Source organism: Chrysochloris asiatica, unplaced genomic scaffold, assembly GCF_000296735.1.
Source record: "Chrysochloris asiatica unplaced genomic scaffold, ChrAsi1.0 scaffold00034, whole genome shotgun sequence".
Taxonomy (NCBI): domain Eukaryota; kingdom Metazoa; phylum Chordata; class Mammalia; order Afrosoricida; family Chrysochloridae; genus Chrysochloris; species Chrysochloris asiatica.
This window is the reverse complement of record NW_006408552.1, coordinates 17,795,691-17,820,444: the sequence shown is the minus strand read 5'-3', so window position 1 is coordinate 17,820,444 and position 24,754 is coordinate 17,795,691. Positions and strand designations below refer to the sequence as shown.

The 24,754-nt window shown below is 56.2% G+C and overlaps 1 protein-coding gene across 1 annotated transcript; it reads right to left on the bottom strand.

The window, feature by feature from the left end:
• On the bottom strand, nt 1-24,531 carry TTYH3 (tweety family member 3). Its single transcript, XM_006859877.1, has 14 exons — nt 24,409-24,531; nt 11,177-11,346; nt 10,800-10,911; nt 10,458-10,678; nt 9,984-10,079; nt 9,134-9,206; nt 8,801-8,876; nt 8,127-8,182; nt 7,412-7,504; nt 6,392-6,484; nt 5,803-5,939; nt 3,190-3,363; nt 2,624-2,699; nt 1-75 (listed from the first exon to the last, which is right to left on the bottom strand). The coding sequence occupies exons 1-14, from the start codon at nt 24,529-24,531 to the stop codon at nt 1-3; spliced, it is 1,575 nt and encodes a 524-aa protein (XP_006859939.1).
• Nucleotides 24,532-24,754: the final 223 nt, after the last annotated feature.

Here is a 24,754-nt window from a genome sequence, read left to right as displayed (position 1 = left end):
CTAGTGCACACTGCTGCTGGAGTCAGGGCGCGGCTGGCTGGTGGCGAGGTATTTGGCTCTCATGCTGGATGTGTACTGGGGGAAAGAGACGAAGGGGTCAGTAGGAGCAACAGGCCTGAGGTCCTCAGTTCCCTGGGAGGCAGGACACAGGAGCACAAACAGAAGCAGCTGGCCCAGGGCTGGGACCCCAAGAGGACTGGCCTGGAGAGGGTACCCCGATTCCTCTCAATAAGCCTCCTCTCTCTGGTGCCAGAGTTCTGAGGTACCTGTGTCCAGGGGTCAGGCCTAGGCCATGTGAGGAGCTAACAGAAGAATCTAAAATGGTCAGGTTGGGCCCTCGCCCATGGTTCATCCCTATGGTAGTGGTTAGCCCAGGGACCACGCAGTACCTCCTTAGAAAAAATCCCCAGAACACTCCAATGGGCTCCTTGGGCCAGACCACATGGTGAAGGACCAGCTCCTCCCTGGGGCCCCTGACCACCCCCTGCCCCTGACAGTCAATCTCTGAACACCCTCGTCAAACTCACTGTGTACACACCCATGAGTGGGCATGTGCATGCATAAGTGTGTTAGTGTGCAGATGTGTGCAGGTATGTGCCTGTAAGTACATGTGGGTGTGGATATAGACAGGTGCATTTGAAGGCTTGCGTATATATGTGCATACATGTGAACAATGGTGCACATGTGAGGGTGTGTGAGTGGGCAGGCATGTACCTCAAGGATGGCCTCTCAGCCCTGCAGCACCCCAGGTGCAGAGAGAGAACAGCTGGTCCCTGAGAGTCCTCCCACAGCCCGGTGGGGAAGAAGGCTGCAAGGAGCTGAAGGGCAGCCGTGTGGGGCAGGACGTGGCAGGCTGTCATGGGGCCAGGCCATCCATGCACGGGAGGGGCAGGCAGGGCAGGTGGCCAGGCAGCCACAGTTTGGGCATCTGCTGTGGGGGACGGGTGGGAGCAGTTTGTGCCTGTCCACATACTCATCGACACGCAGCTCTCTGCACACACCTGTCCAGGTATACGTATCTACACACCTATCCACATGCACCGGCTGACACATACTTTATTGTACATACTTGTCCACACACACCTGCCCACACGCATACCTGTCAGTATGTACCTTTCCACATACACACTTACACACCTGTTGGCACGTATACCTGTTTATATGCACCTGCCTGTACATAGTTGTCTACATAGACACCTGCCCTCACCCACAACTATTAACATATACCTGCCAGCATACATCTAGGCATGCATACTTGTGCACATGCACACCTGTCCACACGAACACCTGTAAACATGCCCCTATCAGCATACATCTGTCCCCATGTACCCATCTACATACACACCTGTTCACTCACATAGCTGTCTACAACACCTGACCAAATGTACCTGCCTGCACAAACCTGATTGTACCTAGTTGTCCACATGCATACCTGTCCACACACACCTGTCTGCACGAGCTGGCATGCAGGGGCTTTGCCGCTCTCACTGCATCTGCTCTCGACCTCCCTGAGCCAAGATGTGGGGTGCAGGCACCCGCAGGGTCTGGGTGGGTGGTTTCCTTGTGGGGTGACTGCAGGGGCTGGGCACACACTGTTGGAGTGTTGAGGTCACTTGTAGCCATTGGCAAACAGCCTGGAGACTGGGCTGATGGACCAGGACAGTTGGGGAGCCTCAGGCCATGGGGGCCTTGGGGGATTAAGTAAGTGCAGGAGCCATGTGGCCATGGGCTTGAGCATTGTCCACTGGACTCGTCAGGCACAGTATGAGGCCAGCATGGCTCCTTGCTGCCAGGGTGAGGAGGGGGTGCAGGCAGCGGCAGGCCGTGCGGGGTGGGTGAGCCTGGGGGCGTCGGTACCTGTCGCTGGGGATGGTACAGCTACCACAGCGTTCGGGTACTGTCCGTGGGCTTAAACTGCCAGCCCGTGTGGCCGCCAGAGTCCAGGGCAGCCAGGTAGCACTAGGAGGGCCCAGGGTGGGAAGGGTGGTGGGGGGAGAGAGAGAGAGAGGGCACCTGAACACAGGCACACAGGGCAGGGCTGGCCGGCCTTGGGTCTGAGTGGTGACCAAGACCAGAAGGATATATGGCAAGTCAGCTGATGGCCTTCCACTTCAGGGGCTGCCCTGCTAGGGACCTCAGCCCCCAGCCTCTCCACATACTCCTCGATGGCACCACAGCGCTGTCCCCCTCAAGTGTGTTTCATATGTGTGTCTCCCCTGAGGGCCTGCTGTGACCCAGGACCTGCATGGACGTCAGGGAAGGAACTAGGAGAGTGAGGTTGCCACCTGGAACTCGAGGGGCCCAGGAGAGGTGTGGGGAGAGAGATGACAGGGGCTGTCCCAGAGCCCACAAGCCCCAAACCAGGCCAGCAGCACCACCTGAGATGAGTAATGAAAAGAAGTCTTATGGGGACTCAGCTCTCCGACTGCAAGGGGACCAGCCTGAGGCTGCTGGGAGGAGCCAGGTAAGCCCGGCCCAGGCCCCCAAAGACCCCATGAGGACAGCGCCTCACTGGGACAGAGGCCACTGAGCCCCCACTGTGCCACCTGGGAGGAGACACAGTGGGGTGGCCCCCACTGCCAGGCCAGGAACCCTCAGCCTATCCTCCATTCCTGAGACTTACTGAGGGTGGTGGGGATTCGCGTCCGATGAGGGGGGTGTTCTCACAGCGGGGATTCTGGAAGTTGGCATTCTGGTTCCTGCAGGTTGGGGAGGCAGAGTTGAGTGTCCCCAACACTGATATAGAGGGCAGGCACAGCACAAAGCTTCCTCAGAGGACCCCACCACCACCCTGTGGGCTGCTTGGGAGTAGGACAGGCACCCCAAGAACCCCAGGGACAGTGATGAAGGCCCAGAGCTGCCTGCCTCCCCACGCCCTGCCCACAACATGGCCAGGTTCTAGGGCCCAAGACACAGAGCCCCTGCCTGGCATCATCCCACCCCAACCCTCATCATCAGAAGGTTGAGCTGGGACACGAAGGAGCATTGTCAGACCCCTATACTTCTGACCGGTCCCCACTGCCCTATCAGCTTCCCAGAGCTGCCCTGCTGCATCCCAGCCTCTAGGGTGCCCTCTTCCCTCTAACTATCCACTCCACTCCATGCCCCCACCACTTTGCCCCTGCAGTAGCCACCCTGGCTCAGGGTTAAAGTGACCCCATGGTGCTCCCACCAGCCCGTAGCCCTCACATGTACTCGGTGACGGGTGCATTGCTGACGGTGTGGGCCGTGGCAGGGATACTGGTCTCACTGCCATAGCTGCTCCCACAGCTATACAGGCTGGGCATGTGCACACGATACAGGCTGTCGGGGGCCTGCCGTGGCCCTGGAGCTGTCTCCTCCTCCCCATCCTCGTCAGGGCCTCTGCAGGGAGGGATCCAGCATGGGTTCAGAGTCTGGGCACGCTAGGAACCTCAAGCATCAGCTTAAGAACAGCACACCTGGGTCCCAACCTGGCTCTGCCACGCTTTACTAGGGGACAGTTGGCTAGTCCCTGGCCTCTCTGCACGTCAGTTCCCCACTCTGTAAAGGGGTTTTAGGCCTGGATGATTCAGGTCCAAGGGGCTCACCTAAGCTGGGGCCTGCACGTGCTTATTCTCACCTGAAACCAGCAGGTGGGTGTCTGGGGCTTGTATACCCTTCTCCTGGCTCTGCAGGAGTCCAGGTTCCCCTATGGCCACCTGACCCCAGGCATCTGGTGATGAGGACACAACTCGGCTAGGCCCACTCCCCACTACTTTTCCATCTCACCAGGACTACCAGCACCCTTACATACAGGGGAGGGGGTCCTTAGTGTTCAATGGACCCTGAGAGGGCTCTCTTCTTACAATTTCATTTAAGAGTTTAGGAAACTGAGGCTCAGAGGAGTTAGAAACATCACACAGTGAGGGTGAAGCCAGGATTTGAATGCATTTTGTCTGGTTCCCAGGCTGTGCCCTCAGACAACTCTGGAGCCATTATCTCTACTGCCATCACTTCCACCATCATTACTGACAACACAATCCTCATCATTACGAATATCACCACCATCACCACCACCTCCCCATCATTACTGCCTATATGACCACGTTCATCACCACCATCACCACCATCACATCACCATCACCACCTTCATCATCCCACCACCATCACATCACCATCACCGCCTTCATCATCCCACCATCATCACATCACCAACACCGCCTTCATCATCACCACCATCACCACCATCACATCACCAACACCGCCTTCATCATCACCACCATCACATCACCAACACTGCCTTCATCATCCCACCATCACCACCACCACCGCCTTCATCATCCCACCATCACATCACCATCACCACTATCACATCACCATCACCGCCTTCATCATCCCAGCACCATCACCACCATCACATCACCAACACCACCTTCATCATCCCACCATCACATCACCAACACTGCCTTCATCATCCCACCATCACATCACCACCACCGCCTTCATCATCCCACCATCACATCACCATCACCACCTTCATCATCACCACCATCACATCACCATCACCGCCTTCATCATCACCACCAACATCCTCCCTATCACTATTGCTTATATAATTCCTTCATCACGACCATCATCCCATCATTCAATCATCATCATTACTGCTAGCATTGCAATTTCTACTATTATCATCACCTCTACCATCTCGGTCAACACTATCACCGCCACCATCCCCCATCACTACTGCCAACAAGACCACTATCATCACTATCACCATCATAACTTCTACCACTATTATCATTACCAGTTACCACCATCACCACCTGTTATCACCACCAGCAACGTATTACCATTAAAATCAACATCACGTCTTATCACCATCATTACCATCACCATCATTACTATCACCACCATCATTACCACCATCATCATCATTACCACCATCATCACTATCACTACTATCATTATCACTATCACCACCACCACATCACCATCATTATCACCATTGCTACCACCGCCATCACTACTGCAACTTAAATCATCTCCTGCATCACTACCTTCATCATCACCATTACCACTTCCACCACCATCACCACGTTTGTCATCACCATCTTCAATACCATCACCACCACCATCGCTACAACCATCAGGAGCATCATCACCACAGTCATTAACTGAAAACAGAGGAGAAATCCAAACAAAGGGAGGAAAGCTCAGCTCAGCTCCTTGCATTCCAGTTGAACCGACAAGCAGCAGCCACACTCTGAGCAGGAGGGAAGGTGGGTGAGTCTGGGGAATGTGCCATGGGGGCTCAAGCTACAGAAAGGATCTGGACAAGCCTCCGTCTTCCCCAGCAAGCACATCAAGGGCATAAGGCAAAGGCTGGAAGTCCAGGCAATGTGGAGGGAGTTGATCTCAACTACATTAATTTTTAGCCTCATTTTCTGAGCTACTCAGTTTCTGGAGTCAGGCATCCCTATACAACACATAATCCAGTACTTGCTGGGGACACTGAGGCAGTACCTCAACAGACCCCCGTACTTCAAAGAGCTAACCCCAATCCTGGCCACCCAGCTGGAGGCTGAGTCCCCTACACACCTGTACCCTGAGATGGGGAACACCAGCCTGGGAGGGGAGAATGGCTGGTCAGAGCCCTTAAGAGACGGGCACAAAGCCAGCTCTGGAAGGTGGAGACCCCAGCCATCACCTGTCTGCCCTAGACTCAGTATCCCCTGGGGATCAGTCTTTCATGGGACTGCTCCCCAGCATTCCCCCTAGGCCCCCAGAGTGTTCACACACAATGTTGTCAAGGAGGGCATGTCTGTACAGCTCAGGCCTCACCTTTTGGGCTGCCAGGTGTGTGGGACACTGCAGACGATGGAGCTGAACATGAGCGCCGTGATGAAGGAGAAGAGGGCCAGGTAGATGAGGCCTTCAACACCGTCATAGCAGAAGCCAGTCAGGGCCTGCACGTAGTCCTGCGATGGTGGGGATGGGGCAGGCACATGAGCCAGGTGGTGGGCCAGCTATCCCCTTGGTGGACCCTATTCCTCCTCACACGCAGACCCAGCAATCCCCTCAGCCCCCAGAACTCCTTCCTCCCTACATAGCACTTGCTCCCTCAGCCCCCAGCATCCCCTACAGCAGTGTCCCATCCCTCCCTGCAGTGTTCTCCTCAGCAGTTTCCCACCCTCCCCTCCCCTTCCCTCCCTTCCTCAACACACAGCACCCACCCCAGAGCCTCTCCCTCGGAACCCAGCATCTCTCCTACTACATAGCAGCCCCTCCTTCCCCACACAGCATCCCCAGTTCCCTACTACACAGTGATGGCCCCCACACAGCATCCGTTCCTACAGCTCCACATCCCCCTCACCACACAGCGCCCTCTCCCACCTTTTACACCACCAGCTTCCTCAGCACCTTAGCTTACCAGGTGCAGGCTCCGGCAGTCCACCAGGGCTGTGAGGTGCTGCAGGTTCACCTCCGTGCCATTCAGCACCTCCTGGACGCGGAGCAGGGGCTCCTGGTGGCAAGTGCCATCTGAGGTCAGCACCAGCCACCCCCATTCTGGGAGCCCCAGTCTCCATCCCACAACCCACCCATGGTCTCAGCACGGGCCCTGGGAAATGCAGAACCTCACAGCTGCCTGGAGAATGATGGATCAGGGCCTGCAAATGTGGGGTCCAGGGGGGTCTCAGACACGGGGAGGCAGGGTCCCTTGACTGGTGGTGGGAGCAACCACTCACAGCCACATGCCCAGTGATGGGGGCGGGGCTTCTGTTTATAAATCCTCTACTTTAGGGATGCGTGTTTGGGTGTTACTGTCTGTCTGTGCCCACATGTATATGTGTGTATGTATGTGTATGTCTATGTGTCTATATACAGACATCTGTTTATACTTCATGCATGAAAAACTAACTACAAAGAAGCCCTAAATGTGGACAGCGGTTCCCCTAAATCAGCTTTTCTCCCTGCATCAGACCCACCCTATATTTCCTACTGTAACCTATACAAAAATCTCTGTGCTCCCCCTTGATTGCAAAAGCCCACAGGGTGCCCATCCTCGCTACCACAGAAAAAGGGCACATGGGAAGGAACACATGGTACAGGCAGCAGACGTTCAGGTCATACCCACAGTAAAGCCCCCGCCACCCCAGTCTTCCCAGAACCCCTCAGGGGGCACAGCACCAGGAGAGTCTTGGAGCTATTTACCCCATTTTTTAATACAGTTTTGTGTTACTATGAAAATATTTTAAAAACAAAGTTCTTTTTGGTAACCTACCAAAAGTCTCCATGGGAAAGGAAGAGGGGGAAGAAGGGAGGCAAAAGGACGGTGGAAAAGGGAACAAACCCCAACTTCTAAATCCGCTCTGCTCTGCACCCTCACTCCTCTGAGCTGAGGAGGGGCTCCTGAACATATGTGTGCCCCCCATCCCCACATGATGCTCACCTTGGTGGCTGGGGACTCCTGAGGGACCGTCTTTAAGAGCTCAGCCACTGTGTCCTGCATCTCCACCAGCGCCTTGTGGCTGCCTGACAGCTTCTGCTCACACAGAAGTGCGTGATAGGGGGAGTACCAGGCCAGGGAGGGCAGCCTAGGGACGCCCAGGTAGTGACAGTAACGGTGGCCTCGTGTACACTGTCTACCCAATGGCACCTGGCTGCCCACACCCCCGACAGCGGGCCCTCTCCTGAACCCATGGTAATCTACAGCAGACAATAATCTTCAGGACCCCAGGAGGGACGCGATAATGGTGCGGTGACAGTCAATGGGCTAAATGGTATTCCCAGAAAGTGATCCAGACAACAACTCTGCAGAGCTGGCCTCAGGGATAAACCCCCACAACACACACCTGCTGAGGGTCCCACACCTGCCAAACAGATCTTCCAAGGGCAGCCCAAGAATGTGGGAACCACTAGAAGGCCCCCCAAAAGGCTGGCACCCAGGACAACAGGGTAGTAACTCAAGGGGCAGTTGGTGATACCAATACAGTTGTGCCCAGCTGGCCTGTGTCATGGCTGCTGGGGTCTGAGGAGGAAGCCTGGGCCAGTGGACGGGCCTCCCACACATGCAAACAAGGTGCTTCAGACTCTATGCTCCTCCCAGGGGACAAGCACAGCAGGGGGCAGAGGAGCCCTCTCCCCTCCCCTCCCCTCCGCCTTACCTGCTGGAAGGGGTTGGCGGCATAGGTGGAGCAGGCTAGGTAGTACTGCAAGATGTCTGCAGAGAGAGTGAGGGCAGCTGAGCCAGCGCCCATGTATGTACATGTGTGTGTGTGTGTGTGCAGGAGTGTGCCTGTGGGGGGTGGGGGGGCAGTAGAGGCATGGCCAGCTGTGTTTGAGTGCAGAGGCCCTAATCCTGGAGGCCCAAGTACACTCTCCCTAGCTGGGGACACCCACCTGGGCCAAGGCCCCCCACCCCATACCTTAGAACTGCACTCCCAGCTCACTCAGGGAGGACACAATACTCAGCCAGCTTTTTGTCCCAAGTTGGTGAGGCCACAGCCCCAACGCCACAAACTGGGAACCAGGGTGTGCAGTCTGTCTCCCCAAGCCAGGTAAGATTATTTTTCAAATTTGTACACCAGCGGTTAAAGCAGAGGCATTTATGCACAATTCTTACTTGCCAACTTTTCTGGGGAAACCTGGTGCTACAGGGGGCCCTTCCCTTTAACAGAATGCCCATCTGTGGAGCCAGCTCTGTGGCACATCGCAGAAATGGAAGGGGAAGAAAGGGCATGAGCTCATCACTCCAAGGGGTTTCTGCTCAGATCTGTGAGCCCTGGACCAGGCGTCCACTCCTGATGCCAACAAGCTCCCAGGGCCCCCACTCACTCACCCCCACTAAGCACCGAGTGTTCCTCCACCATCTTGGTGACGAAGGTATCAGGATCTACACAGAAGTCACTGGAGCCCTGGGGGGCCAGGTAAAAAAAAAAAAGGGGTAACATAGGAAGGTTAGAGGAAGCTACACACCTGCCCCTCAGCTTACAGGGGAACCAACACCCCTGGAGCTGCTATCGGTTTATGGAGGCAAAATGGCTATCTCAGGGGGTCCCAGTAACTTGTTGGGCATGCCCATGCCTCCTGGGATGATAGTGGGAGGGGAGAGGAGTAGGCTTCCTGCGCCCTACCACCTTGCCCAGCACACAGTTGGCCCTCTGTCACTCACCACCGACACAGCTAGCTCCAAGCCCAGGGAGGCCCAGCTGATGATGAGGGCCAGTACCCCCAGCAGGCAAACCCTTGGGACAGAGAGAGTGGTCAGCACCCCAGGCCAAGGACAACCTACCACAGGCTGCAGGATGGGGTAGCTGGGGCCCAGGGCCCAGCCCTGGGGTCTGGCCTTGGCATGGGGCAGAACAATGACTCTCCCACGCAGTGAGCTCAGCTCACCCCTGCCCAAGTCCCTTCTCAGCAGATAGCTGTTTGCACAGCCCAGCTTCATTCTGAAGAAGGGGTCTCAAGCAGACCAGGTTCAGCCCCACCTGGCCCCTGCCTGGCCAGGTGCTGCGGTCTCTCACTCAGGCACCACACTCAGACCCCAGGCTACACCTTTCGTCCGTGTCTGTTCTACACACACACACACACACACACACACACACACACACACAGACCTGCCGGATGCCCACCTGCCCTGCCCTGCCCTGCCCTCCCCAGAGACCATGGCCTCCTGACCCATGAGCACTCTTCGTATTCATCCCAGTGCCTGGTCCAGGTGGGCCTAGGATGAAGTGGTTCAAATGTGCTCTGAGGAGTCAACCCCACAATGTGGAACCACCTCTCTGCACTCCCCGAAAGCTGCTGTTTCCTACATCTCCCAGACAGGGAACCCAAGGGTGGTAGTCTCCCCTTTGTGACCTGGGAGAGAAGCAGATGGGAAATAAGGGCAGGTTGGCCCCATCACCAGGTCTGCCTGGCAAGGTCATGGGAGTAGTCCCAGAATAGGACCTTGTCCCCAGGAAGCCCCACCTGGGGCAGACCAGCAGCTGAGCAGGGGAGCATCCCACCCCAAGACTGACCCGACCAGGGTGCCCTTGGAGCTCCGGATGAGCCCCACCAGCACCAGGAGGCAGATGATCACATCCAGCAGGAGCAGGCCCAGATATCCCAGCCACCTGTGGGAACACGGGGGTGTGAATGGGGCCCAGCCACCTGGAGGAGGGATTCTGTGGGGATATGGGTGGGCCTGGGACATGGGCTGGGTTTTGAGTAGAGCCAGGCATCTGTGGGGACACAGAAGTGTGGGCAGGTGCCTGTCACCTACTGGAATTCTGAAGGGGGTGGGTGGCTACATGGGATGTGGGCAGGTAAGGAAGTCCAGCTACCTGCAGGGACACGGGGAATGCAGTCAGACAGGCTGGGACCAGGAGGGGGACTGGAAGACAGCTTTGGGATATGGGGACTGGGTCTGAATATGGGGCCACCCCTTGTGACAAACTGGACTACAAGGGTGGTTGTAACTGGGGTGTGGTGGGGGCAGCAGGCTGCCCCACCTGTACCAGTCGTAGAGGTCTACCAGTTCAGCCAGCCCCTCCAGCGACACGGCTGGGTTCCTCCAGAATGGGATGGCCACCGTGTAGCCCAGCAGCGTCCCAAGGAGCCCCTGAAGACGTTGCACAGCCCTCAGGGGCTCGGACCGCCCAGCCAGCTGTCGCTCCAGGACCTGCAGATTGGGATCCGCTGTGTGGTTCAAAGCCGCTGCCGTGTCCCACACCTGCGAGGGGATAGTGGGTGAGGAGGCAGCCCAGGCATCCTTCACAGGTCCCTGTACATGTCCCCTACCCCAGACTCTCCTCCCCCTACAGACATCTGGGCGCATCGGGCACCCCACTCACGCGATCCTGGACCCCGGACACTGTGCGGTTGGCGTGGCGCAGCGAGTAAGTGGCCCGGTGGACTCCATCACTTGTCTCCCCGTTGCCGTAGAAGCCCACGGCGATGCCGGCGCTTGGGGGTGGGGGGTGGACAGGTGAGCTTCTGTCTGGGGGCCCATTTAGGCGGCAGGGTAAGTGGGGGCCTACAGGAGTCCTGGGGAGGCCCGCCCCCCTGAGGAACCATCGGCCAGCTAGAGGAGCCCCAACTATCTGTGGGACCCGCGGGTGGTGGGGATGATGTGACCCACGTGGGCTGGAGTCTGCAGTAGTTAGCTGGAGAGGCCCCCCGACACTGACACCCCAGCTCCGCCCCCGCCCTCTTCCGCGCCTGCGCTCACCTGCACACCAGCGTGGCAATGATGACGCACCAGGCAGTGCAGCAGCAGTCGGCGTCCAGGTGCTCGTCGTTCTTGCGTCGTCTGCAGCACAGCCAGAAGGAGTAGAAGAGGAGGAAGAGGAGGTCCAGGGCGAGGCAGGCCACCGCGGCTGCCCCCAGCAACAGCAGCGCCTACGAACCAAGGAGCGGGCTGCAGCAGGGGGCCTACGAGGAGCGTCCATTCATCCGTGACCCAGCTGCCCTGGCTGCTCTCCTCCCTCTGGGGGGATGGAGGCCGAGGTCCCGGGTACTTGGCCAGAGGCCCGGCATCATGACAGCAGGGTCCTCAAGTCAAGGAAGGGTGGAGCCCCTCCTAGGACAGGAAGGGGGTGGGCAATGGGCCTAAGAGTTCCCCGTTACCCCGAGGAGGGGCATTAGGACTCCAGTTCCTTTACACGGCCACGTGGTGTGATTTCCTAGTGCCTCAATTTCTCATTAGTTTAAAGAGGGCAATGCTACTCCCCACTCCCAAGGTCGGCTCAGATTCCCAGTAATCCTCGAGATGCTGGCCTCTGGGAGGGGTTGGCAGCCCGAGGTCCCCACCCCTCCAGCCTTGCCCCCATTACCAAGTCCAAGGCAGAGGAAGGGGGAGGCGGGTTCCCAAGCCCACAGGCAGAAGGAACTAGGACCAGGCCAGGGGGCCCAATTTGAAATGCTGAAGATTTAGGGGCTGGGGAGAAAAATGGGAAGCCTGCTAGTGGTTGAATCCCCTTAGCCATTCCTTGCAGCTGCTGCAGGGGTATAACCAGGCCAAGCATGCATGTCCGGGTGTTGTTTTCACCCATTCCTGGCCCATCCTGCCCAACTGCTATCTGCGGAGCTGTCTTCATGGTGGAACCCTACCACACAGGATAAAGGGGAGGCCGGCCTCCATTTAGAGTCCCTTCAGAGGTAACCCTGGGACCACACCACTAATGCCATGCACCCATACCCACACATCACTGCCAGGTCAGCCCCCTAGGCCTCAGGAGATCTTTGAGGTCAGCGCCCACCCACCACAAGACAGCCCCAGCACCTGCTGCCCCCACACTGCATCCTACAGTTTGCCATACAAGGAGATTCTACCTCATTTCACAGCTTCAGGAAGCCTTGTCCACATGGGGGGTAGGGAGCCAGCTCAGAACCTCATCACCCTCCTGCTGGTCAGGATGGGGTGCAGACCTACCTACGTGCCCCAATCAGGGGGGTATCAAACCTGGTGGTATGTGACACCCCAAGTACCCCTTTCCTCTGCTGACCCTGAATACCCCTATGCAATCCATGCCTAAACCCAGGGTGCCTAGCTCTGAGCCTGCAGCCATCCATCATTGGAGGCAGAAGGTCCCATCCCCTCCCCCTCCCTGTGGGATTGAGGCTCAGCCTCCTTCAGCAGCTGAGCGCCCCCACCCCCCCACAACCAGGGCTGTCTCCCAGGAGACAGTTGCCAGGTTGCCAGGCGTGGGGAGGAGGAAACTCCTGGCCCTCCCAGGAGTCCTCTCCAGCCCAGCCCAGCCCTTTAAGACCAACCAGGGCCTGTGAGCCCAGCTAGCATGGGCAGAGGAGCAAACCTTCAAGGTCTGCAGACTCAAGGGCTGGGCCTCTTCTACCCTGCAGGGGACAATGTGGGGGGCCCTCAGGGTATGCCTCAGTCCCCAGCAGCTGCTCCCCACTAGCAGCACAGGCTTGCTGCCTGCCCCCCACTGTCACAGGTCCTGATATTCTTGATCCCCAGCTAAGAGAGTAGGCCAGTCCCAGACTTCCTAAAGCATCCAGGGTACCCAAGAACCATAGGGGAACCCCAAGGCCCAGACAGGGGAATGGAGTGGCCCTAGCAGAAGGTCTTTGGGTGGGACCCGGGGGCTGACTTTGCATAGTAGGTCCTAAACACAACACTAGTGGGTTCTCCATGCCTGCCCTCCCAGGCACAGCTGCAGTGGGGGGGAGAGAAAGGCAAAGGGAGAGGATTGCAGGGCAGGTAATGATGCAAACTGTGGGGGCAGCAGGCACCAAAAGTGATTTCTAAAACAGTACGTCCTGGGTCCCCCCCACCTCACCTATAGCAGCCCCTCCCAAGCCCAGCCCAGCCTGAGGAGCCTTAAAATACTTCCAGACACACACCCCGACTTAGACATCTCCAGGGCCTCCTAATCCACCCCACCCAGTTCTGCAGGCCTGGCTCCCCACTGACTGGTACTCCGGCTTCAGGCCCAGCCCCCTAGCTAAAGAGACCCTCAGTCCCCAGCACTTCTGTAGAGCACTGACCACATGGGAATATGCACTAGTCTGGGGGTGTCCCGCCCAGTGCCCAGACTGTTGTGGGAGTAGTGAAGATCAGCCACTTCCACCTGCAGATGAAGAGCACCAGCAGCCAGACAAAACCCCAAAACCGGGGACCCAGGGATGCTAGCATTGGAGGAGTGAGGGGCAGTAGATGGGATCTAGGAAGCCTACTATTAGCCGACAAACTGGGGGTACTCCTGGCATGCAGAGAGGGTGGTGCCAACAGCAGGGTCCAGCTGGGCTCCCTGTCCTTGTCTGTGGAGTGTTCCTGGCTGCTGGAGGGCTGACAGAGGGGGTTGGTCAGTGCAAAAGTTGGTATTACTACACCAAACCCACTGCCTTCAAGCCGATTCCCACATGCAGAATACCCACTTGGGCTCTGACACTGTCAGTCTGTATGGGAACAGCCAGCCTCATCTTTCTGCTGCCGAGCAACACATGGGTTTGAACTGCTGCTTTTGAGTTAGCTGCGCAACACTTAGCCCACAGTGCCACAGGGCTCCTTAATAAATATGATACGGGAGGAAATATGAGGCATGAAAGGAAAGGGAAAGTGGGGTGGACTGGGGAGTGGGGTAGGGGCCAGGATGGGTCTGTCCCGAGAAAAGAGGTCAGGCACTCAGCTGTGACCAGCTGAAGCAGGAGTACAGACAGTACTGACCAGTGCAAATCACACTGAGATGCACAGCCCTCAGCAAGAGGGCCACTTCCTGAAAGTTTCAGGGCCAACCTCAGCTGGCTGCTCTGGGGAAGTAGGAGGGGAGGAGCCACTTCTACTTTGGTTGGGTCTTCTTTTTGGAGCTTTGATTTAATCATGAACACAACACACTGCCTTGGAGTCTTGGTGTGGCACTGTAGGATAAGCACTGGACTACAAGGTCAAAGGTTCAAACCCACCAGCCACACCTCAGAAACTCTATACAGGGTTACTATGAGTTGGACCTTAGCAACAGCAACACATACACATTAAAAAGCAAAACTCTCTCTGGAAGCCTGGGTGTTGGGGGATGTGCTGGGCAGGAGGCTTTGGTGCACTTCGGGGTTGGCCAGACCTGCTGCTCTCTCTGGTGGGTTTCTTTCCCAATAAAGTTGGGGGACAGGGTGACTATTCTCCTACCACCCAGGGCTGTCAGAGGAGAAGAGGGTACCAAGGGACACCTTGGGCAGCACTGGCCTCATCTCAGAGCCTGAGAGGCCTGAGTTGCTCAAACTCCACAGTCCCCCATCCCACTCTACCAGAGAGGGGTTTGCCTGCTCGGCAGGGAGCCAATGCACTGGGCCCGGAGCTGCTGGCCTTGATCCGCTGACTGCCCTGCTCAGGCCTGTTTTCCTTCATTGAATAAGGAGACAGATTCAGTGAGCTAACGCGTGCAAAGTGAGAGCTTCTGGGTCCAGCAGTGTCACTAATCTGGAAGGATGGGCATGGGTGGGGAGATAGCAGTGGGAGGAGCCAGAGCAGCATCTGTGGCCAGGGTCTCCCCAGCAGTCTGCAGTGAGTGCTGGAGGCTGGGAGGGGAGGGGAAGGGACCCATCCACCAGGAGCTAATGCATACACAGGCACCATCTACCCCAGCACCTCACCTCTCTGTTGTTGTTGTTAAGTGCTGTCGAGTGAGTTCCAACCCATAGTGACCCTAAACAGGGTTTCCAAGGCTGTAAATCTTTACGGGAGCAGAAAACCTCATCTTTCTCCTGCGGAGCAGCTGATAGTTTTGAACTGCTGACCTTGTGGTTCGCAGCCCGATTCGTAACCACTACGCTACTAGAGCACCTCTCTGTAGAGCAGGACAACTCTCATCTCAGCCCAGGGTAAGTCCTGGAGGGTGAGGACCTGTGCTGGAGCTCTGACGAGGGAACAAGTCAAGGGCAGATGTCACTTGAGCCCATGGGGCAAATTGTGACCCAGTCACCCTGCAAGGCAGCTTCCTCCACTATCAGAAGCCCCACCCAACTGAGGGCAGAAGTGCCACATAAGAAGCCCTTCACTTCTGTGAGTGCCTTCTCCCTGAGACTAACCCCTAAAGTCATTGTTGAGCCTAAGAATCATTGTGCTCAGGAAACTCAAGTCCCCCTGCTCCACCCTGGCTCTTGCTGGAGAAGCCGGGCAGCCAAGCTCCAGGGTCAGCTCTCAGCCACAGGTGGAAGCTGACACGTTTACCCATTCCGCAAATGAGAATGCTGAGGCTCATAGGGGTCCAGCTCCAGGGCTGTGGGAAGAACGGCTGTGTTCTGAGTGTGCTGGGTCAGGCTGAGGGGTATCACACACCCTGGGCAGGGAATCCTCGCCCCAGGACAGCCAATATCCACTCCCGCTCCTGGGACCCATTTAGAAGGTGCATGGGAACTGTCGGATCAGCATCTAGTGCTGATCACATGGAACTTTCCACTGTGGGTCAGTCGAGGCAAGGGGCCTAGAACCTCCCTGCTGGGGTTCGCAGCCTTCACCCTATTCTGCATGCTGCCCTGGCAGTCCCCCAGGCCCTAGACTGCTTTCTCAGAGGAACCCCTGCCCCTCCAGCCAGACTGTCCTCCTGTGGCCTGAGGCCTCCCCTCCTCCCTCCAAAGCCTCCCCAAATGACAGCTGGGGCTGAAGGGCTGAGCTCCTGCCCTGAGTTCTCCTCCTGCCTAGCTGAGGTGGGGGTGGCTCTTGGGGTGGGCACAACACAGGGACCCCTGTGTCTGCAACACTTCCTCCTTTCAAGGAGTGTTCATGATCCCCCAACAGGTGTGCGGGTCCCTCTGCGAACACCCCACCTATGGCCACACAGAGGAAAGCTGGGATCACGAGGGGCACAGGGGCTGACCTCCCACAGGGACATGACAAAGACCAAGAGCAGCTCAAAGGTCCCTCTGTGTCTGGGGACCACATTGGGAGGGGACTAAGGCCTCTGGGTGGAGTGGACAGAGAGCAGGGGATGGGACAAAAGGTTCCTCCCTCGCTCTGGGAGCTTTCTAGTCCAGTTTGCTACCTGCCGGAGGCTTCTACTTCTGCAGATCTCATGGAGGAGAAAGGATGAGGGAAGATGTGGGTATATGGGAGGATGTGGGGGGCTGGTTAGGGTGCTCCCAGGCCTGCAGGGGGCTCTGGTCCCACGTACACTACTCTGGCTAGAGTCTGGGCCTGGAATAAGGAAATGGGTAGAGACAGAGCAGAAGGGAGGAGGTACCACCTCATCTTATCCCCAGGAGATCCCCCAAGCATACACATGGAAACTGAGGCTGGGCAGGAGGCCAGGGTCACACACAGAGGACAGGGCTGCCTGTCTTGGGGTAGGTTCCAGAAAGGGCCCCTCCTGTTCTGGGTCCAACTGCAGAGTGCAGCGCTGAGCCGGGCTGGCCCCATTCTCAGGGACGCGGGCCAGAAATTAAAAACACATTCTCCCTACAGCAGCCTTGGGTCTCAGGGATTCCGCTCGCCTGGATCCTAGATCCACCCATGCACTCCCCTCCTGTACCCACGTGACACGCACCCCAAGACTGCCTGGGCCCTCTAGGAATCACCCAGAAAGGGGCACAAAAGGAAGTTCAATTCTTCCTCTCAGGAGAGGTAGTGGTCCTACAGCCCCGGGGGCTGTGCTCAGGGACATGGGGAGACACATAGGGCTCTAGCCCCACTCAGGTGGGGAAGCAGGGGCCTAGATAATGTCTCCAGCATGTGGCCCAATGCCAACACTGAACATACTGCTTTTCCTGAAGTTTATTTGCATGTGCCTCAGTCCCTGTTGGAAGTCACCCATGGGGCATGGCCCACCCCTATGCTCTGGGTCAGGGTTGGACTGGACCCCAGAACTGAGGCTTGTCCCCTGCATGAGGTCCAGGACCCAGCACAGGGAAGGGAGGTGTCAAGGTATAGTGGGCAAGATGGGCTGAGCACCAGTCCCTTCTCAGCAGCAGAAGGGCATGCCCCAAGCAGCCCAGCTTCCTCCACGCCCCTCAGCCAACACAGTCCTACCTACAGGACCATGTGGAACCCCCACTCCCTGGCACATTGCCCTCTCCGCCCATCTGTGGGAGCCTAAGTGGGGCACACACCTGTGCTTGCAGGTATGTATGCATATACGTGTGTGCATGTGCACAAGTCCATCCAGTACACAAGCAGCACAGGTGGCCTCACTTCACAAGCCCCTGTCTCCAAGGGCCACCCAGAACCCATGAGAGTCACAGGGAGGATGTGGGATGAGTGATGTTGCACTGAAGGGATTACAATCATTGAGATGAAATGAAGTGCTGACTGCAAAACTGACGGTCTGCTCTGTAAACCTTCACTCAATTCACAATAAAAAGTTCAAAACACGCAAAAAGAAGAAGCAAAGTTGGCTCAGCACAGCCTGTCCGCCAGGCAAGGTAGGAGGCATAACCCACCCCAGGCCTCATCCATGGGAAGAGCCCGCTTAGGTGGACTGTCACCAAGAGGGTACCCCTTCTTGGGACCCCAGAACTGGACAAGCTCCAAGAAGTTGGGCCCATCCCCTGCCTGCATGGCTCCCTGCTCTAGGTTACACCTGAGTGGTCAGGGGTCTCTCCCCAGCCCTTTCCAGGATCGAGAGGGGTCCCATGAGGCCCCTGAGTGAGGATAACCTGGGCGGTGAGTACGTGGCACTGCTGCGATCCTCCCTGGGGTCCTCCCATACCCCCTGCCCGTCCCCACCCCCTACTGCCACATGCCCCACCCTTAGTGGCTGATGAGACACTTCTCATACCAGCCACCCATCCCTGGAGCAAGTTCACCTCCTCTTCTAAATCTGAGGCCCCTGCAGAATAGGCTGTGGGGAGAACTGAGGGAAATGGGGGGCAGATTCTGGGCCTGCCTCCTCCAAACCTCTCTGAATCAGCCTGAATCCCCCACCTACTTCCTTCCGGCTCACAGAGGCTGCCTGGACCACTGGCCTCAGTTCCTGCTTCTGTAAAACAGGAGCTTCTCTATACAATGATGCCCACCTCACAGCTCCCCACCCCACTGCCCCCAATCCAAAAACTGCATCAGAAACCAACAGAATCACCTCCATGCACTAAGAGCACCAGAGGAAAAAGAGGAGTCAGGAATCCACGGAGGAGATGGGCTAGGTGTCCAATCACCTCCATGAACAACTGCCTCCTTTTCCATGACACCAGAACTGGATGGTGCCCAGGTACCATGACTGAACATTCAGATTTTTAAAAATCCTACAGCAGAATCCTGATCAAAAGGGGGAGAAGTGTGGAACAGAAAATAAAATTCTCATGGAATTCAGACTTTCTGGAACCATTGAGTTCAGATGAACCCTGACGCTATTACCCTAATAGAACCTTCTAATAACTTCTAATAACTTCCTAATAGAACCTTCAATCCTTAAACTGAAACTATGCCCCCACTCCGAAAGTCATTGTTGAGCCTAAGAATCTTTTAGCCTAATTAGAGAAGAATTATGCTTTATACTCTTAAAGAACTATTTATAAGTATACATTGGCTTATTGCACTTTGCTTTATTGTACTACGCAGATACTGTGTTTTACAAATAAAAGGTTTGTGGTAATCCTACATCGAAGCAAATCTATCGCACAATTTTTCCAACATTGTGTGTTTACTTCGTGTCTCTGTGTCCCGTGCTGGTCATTCTCGCAATGTTTTCAACTCTTTTCATCATGCCACCGTGCACTTCACAGACAACAATCTAGTGTCAAGATCACTTTTATTTGTGCTGGGATACCTCAAAATGCATGTGGTTCCCTTGATTCTGATGCTCACATTATTGTACTGGTCTGGAAGCAAATCAGAATGTGTCCGAGGTCTGCCTGTGTGTGTGATAAATTTGGCAACAGCAACTCAATGTTTAGCAAAGGTTGTTGAGGAAGGTGACTGCTTGAATGTCACCAACGTCACTGAATTGTACATGTGGAAATTGCTGACGTGCTGGATGTTTTGCTGTGTATCTTTTCACCAAATAAAGGAATGAAACAAACAGCATTTGCCTGTTTGGCAGAGAGGCTGTGGGACCCGGGTCAGAGCTACAGATTGACCCATCTCTCAGTTCCAGAACTTGACCAAGAGCCCCTGACCAGGTTCAAAACATCTGCTGCCCTCTCCCCACATAGCCCTTGGACAGAACAATACAGGTTTTCTGTCACTTGCAACCTCAGAATCCTGACTGGGGCTCTGGACAGGTATCAAGAACCCAAGGATCCCACATGATAAGCAACCTAATTTTAAAACAGGCAAAGTTTCAAACAGACATTTCTCCACAGAAGATCTTCAAAGAACCAAAAGTACATGAGAAGATGCCCCTGCTGTTAGTCATTAAGAAATGCAAGTTAAAACCACAGAGACACTACTCACCCTGACTAGGGTGGCTATCAGCAGAAAACCGGAAAACAGGAAGTGCTGATGAGGAATTGAAGAAACTGAAACCCTTGGGCATTGCTAGAGAGGGTGGAAAATGGCGCAGTCACTATGGAAAGCAGTGTGGAGGTTCCATCAAATGCTTGCAAATGTTTTGTTCTATGTATTTTATATTTATGTGTTGTATAGACATATGTTACATATATTTTACCACAATTAAAAACAACAGTTGACCATAGTATTATGATTCATCAATTCCACTCCTGGGTATCAATCTAAGAGACTTGAAAGCAGGGACATATCCAATAGATACACAAACACCAATGTTTACTGTAGCACAATTCACAACAACCCAATGGTAGATACATCCCAAGTGCCCATCAGCAGGTGAATGGATTAACAAGATCTGGTCCATTCTGATCTCAGCCACAAAGAGAGAAACATGCTATGACATGGATGAACCTTGAACACATCCTGCTGAGTGAGGTAAGCCAGACACCAAAGGTCAAATACTACTATATGCCCTCGCTTACCGGCAAATGCAGGAAACAGAATAGAAAGTAAGTGGTTACCTGGAGCAGGTGGGGTCAGGGGAGATGGAGAGCTGTTGTTTAAGTGGGGGTGCTGAGTTCTGTGAAAGGTGACAAACAAAATTTGGAAATGGATAGAGATGGTGTGGCGCTGTGGGTTAATGCGCTGCACTGCAAAGTTCGTTTGATATATGTACGGTTGGTGGTTCAAGCTCACCAACCACTCCTCAGAAGCTCTATACAGTCGCTATGGGTGGGAACCAACTCCATAGCACTTAACAACAAGTATCTGCAACACACAGTGACTGGGATTTGTGTCACTGAATCCTATGTATAAAAATGGTCAAAATGGCAAATGTTTTATATATTTTAACATAATTATCAAAAGGAAATAAAAGACAAAAGACATAACCCTAAATACATGATGTCTAAAAAGTAGGTGTCCCAAATGGTTCTTGTTTTAGCGACACCTGCCCTCCAGGTACACTTGCATGGACAAAATCTCATTGCTGGGACCTGCTCTGGAGTCTTGCTCTTTCCCATTTCCTAAACATTCTGTGATTGGGTATTAATCCGGAAATGACAAGACAGGAGATGCACACTATTCGTTAAAAGCCTACTTCCTGCCATTCTATGAGGAGAACGGGACCAGTCCCAACCCCAGCACCTGGACTGTGATGTGGCTCTGTGAGTCAGGGCCCGACTCTGCTGGAATACCACACAGTCCAGAGCTCAAATCCCCTCCCAATGGCCATCCAGACTTGATGTGCATACCACTAGGCTCAGGGAGCTCACCACCACCTGAGGCACAACATTCCCATGCACAGTTCCTCCCTTAGTTTGGGCTGAGGCTGCATCTCTGGGACGCAGGCTTCTCTCTGCTTCTGGGCCTGTGCACATGTTGTTCCCTCTCCATGGAATACCCTTCCCCGGGAGTCTGCACAGCTACCTCTCTCTTACCATGTGCCTGGAGCCAACCCCTCAGAGCAGGGAACCCCAGGAACCCTATCCACAGTGAGACCTGCCCAACCAGAAAATCAGGATCCACACTACCTGGACAGCAGGTCCCAGCTCAGTTGTGTGACTACCAGTGACCCCCATACCCCTTCCCTGAAGAGTAAGGTGCTTCTGAGCGCCCCTACCTACCTACTTCATGAGGGTAAGACCCTAGAGGCTCCAGCAGAGGCAGGGTTGGGGCTCACAGCATGCTGGGGATGGCCCAGCCCCCTCACAAGACCCTGAGTTAGGATGCTGAGAGTCTGGGAGCAGGGTGGTCCCTGTGTTAGGCAGGCATGGGGGACAGGGCGGAGCACCAAAGCTCCTCTCCCACCCACCCCCACAGCACCCACCTCACCGGCCCCCTTCTTGGAGTCTGTTTATTCAGAAAATGTCACGGGGTCCCCAAGAAATGAGGTCCCTAAAGAGCGGGATGCAGTATGGGGAATTCTCCACTAGGGGAGAGACCTTGGGGATATACATGGTGGCCCAGTAGCTTCCGTCCCCAACACATCTTAACCCTGTGGGATGGAGATACTCACCACACTCAGGCAGAAGCTGCGAGACTCAGTGTGGGCCCAGCAGGGGCTTGGCAAACAGGGAAAGAGGGGAGCAGAAGGGCAACTGAGGGTTCATTAGAGCAAGGGGCATCCAGTGCCCGTGACCTAGCTCCATGCTTGGGAGGCCTGATGGGGGTAGGCATGTCCAGGCTGGACTCCCAGGAGTTCACACTCCCAGCCACCCCACCCTGCCCAGGACAACTTCCAACACCACAGACGGTGCTCCCCCCACTCAGCCTCCCTGGAAAGTGCCTCCCAGCCCCAGCCCAGGCTTTGGTTCCTGGTGGGGCAGGAACAAGAGGCCTGAAGCAGGATTATGCTCTGCTCTTTTCACCCAACTCAGAGCCTCAGTTTGCTATTCTGTACAATGGCCACCATTATCTCCATCTCTGAAGGCCTAACACAGAGCTGCTGGGCCAAGGAGTCCCCAGGGGGCCTTACCAACAGCTGTGGGGGTAAGAGGTAACAAGGGATGAAGGCAGATCCCCCATGTGCCTGCCCAGCTCCAGACCCACCTCCCTGTGTAAGGCCCATGGGGTAGGTGGGGGAGCTGCCAGACCCCTGAGACTAGGTAGGCCAGGACACAAAGGGGTCCTTGGAAGGGCAAGGGGCCAGGTGTACCTCAACCTGTTTAGGAATGGGGAGTGCTTGCTACACCACAGGAGTGAGGTGAGGGAAGGAAAGGACTCCTTACCACAGCCCAGACTCCCTCACCTCTATCTTACATGGGCATCTAGAAGAACACTGCCCCCCACAGAACACTGCAAAGGCAACCCCAGCCTTAGAGGAAGCGGTGTAGTGACACAGGCCCAGAGAGGCTGCACACATGTCCTGGGATGCCCAGCAAGAGGATAGGCACACCAGGCCTGGCTTCCCCTTACTGCTGCTGCTGCTGCTCCTTGGAGCAGAGGCGGCTGGGATGGAGATGGGATGGTTTCCACACTGTGAATTATTCAGCGGTTAACACAAGAGACCGGGCTGAGTCAGAGTCTCCCACGGACACCAGGGCACCTTCACGACCCCTTCCTTCACTCCCCCACCACATATCCGGAATTCCAGCCAAGGCTGCAGTGAGAGTACCCCTGAAAGCCGAGGGGAAGGTAGTATACACAAGGAGGAAGCTCTGAGCTCACTTGGAGCCTTGCGATGCACTGAAAGGACAACTTTGAAAGGTAAATCAGCCCACCTCTTCACCTCCCAGAATGACAACCCACTTCTAGGTTCCTGGTGTGCATGAGTGGGGGGGTCCAAGACACTCCATACTAACCAGCCCCAAGTCCTGAGCTAGAACGTGGGAGTCTGCTTTTTATAGCCCTTCCCCTTCTTCCCAGCTCCCAGGTCTCTGGGCAAGCCCGGGCCAATCCCAAGGCCCCTTTTTCATCTGCTTAGAAACTAGGGAACCTGAGCAGCAGGTAAGCAACCCTGCAGAGCATACATCCACCCCCGCTCCCCATCCTTCACTTCCGGTCCTTTCCCTGGGTGGGGGAGGCCACAGAGCTCAAAGCCTATGGAATTGTGGATGTACAAGTCCAGTACCATGCCAGCCCAGCACACCTGGGTTTCTGCAGAAACAGCTCAAAGGGGACCCAGGGGGACTTGGGCCAGAAGGCACCCCAGACCACGGGGCAGGAAAGAAAGGCCCACAGCTGCCAGAACCCTGCCTGGACACCAGGGCCAGTGGATCCATCACAGGGGTAGCGGTACCTTGGCAGGCAGCCAGGCCCTGGAGGCTCAGCCAGCTCAGTGTCTCCCCAATCCCACAGCCCAGCCCAAGGCCCACCTGTCCCAGGACTCTGGAAGCCTGGACTCAGTGGTGTCACCACATGGACAAACTGCAGATCCCACAGGCTGACTACAGAGCGGTGGTCATTACCAACTAGGAGGGCTGGCATTGACCCAGGTCACTCAGCTACCAACAGCCCAGCAATGGGATTCCCTGGGTCCCTGGGGTGAGCATCCAGGATGGAGAGGGGCCAGGTGGAATTGACAGCTGGTATGAGGGGAGGGGATCCACAGAACCCCAGATGGGGGGCTGGATCAGGGCCCAGATGAGGACTGGAGACTGGAGGGAGGAGGGGTCAGGACCATGATCTTTAGGGAGGGGACCTGTCTCTGGGGAGGATATTGTGATCCTCAGAGGAGAGGAGGGAGAACTATAAAACCAGAACCCTCAAGTAGGGGGATCAGGATCCGCAGGGAGAAGGGATACATGACCCCCGGGGAGGAGAGGGTGTATTGACCCTCCAGAAGGAGAGGGTGCAGGGACCCCAGGGAGGAGGGGGTATACTGACTCCCGGGGAGGAGGGGTGTGTGACCCCAGGGAGGAGGGTGTGTACTGACCCCAGGGAGGAGGGGGTGGAGGACTCCCGGGAGGAAGGGTGGAGGGACTCCAGGAGGAGGAGGTTGTAGGGACCCTGGAAGGAGGGCTGTAGGGCCTCCGGGAGGAGGGGAGTGTAGTGACCCCGAGAAGGAAGGGGTTAGGGACCCCAGGTGGAGGATCCGGGACCCCAGAGGCCACGGTCGGCCACCTCACCTGCTGGTAGTCGCGGTCCTCGGGCCGGAATCGGTCACTGGTGGGCTCCCACTGCAGGTCCAGGTGGGGCAGCCGGTGCAGGAGGTTCACCCACCAGGGCGCCGCGTAGCTGACCCCGGCCATGGCGGCCCAGCTGCTGGCTGCTCGGCTCGCGGCGATCGCGGGGCTCAGGGGCCCGCGGACCCCTGCCCGGCAGCCCGCATTCCCGCCCGCTGGTGGGCCCGGCTCGGCCCGGCTCGGCCCGGCTCGGCAGCGCTCGGCTCCGTTCGGCCGCCCGCGCCCGCCGCCTCTTTGTTCGCCGCCACCGCCGCCTCCTCTCGCACCCCGTCTGCCCCCCTCCACCACC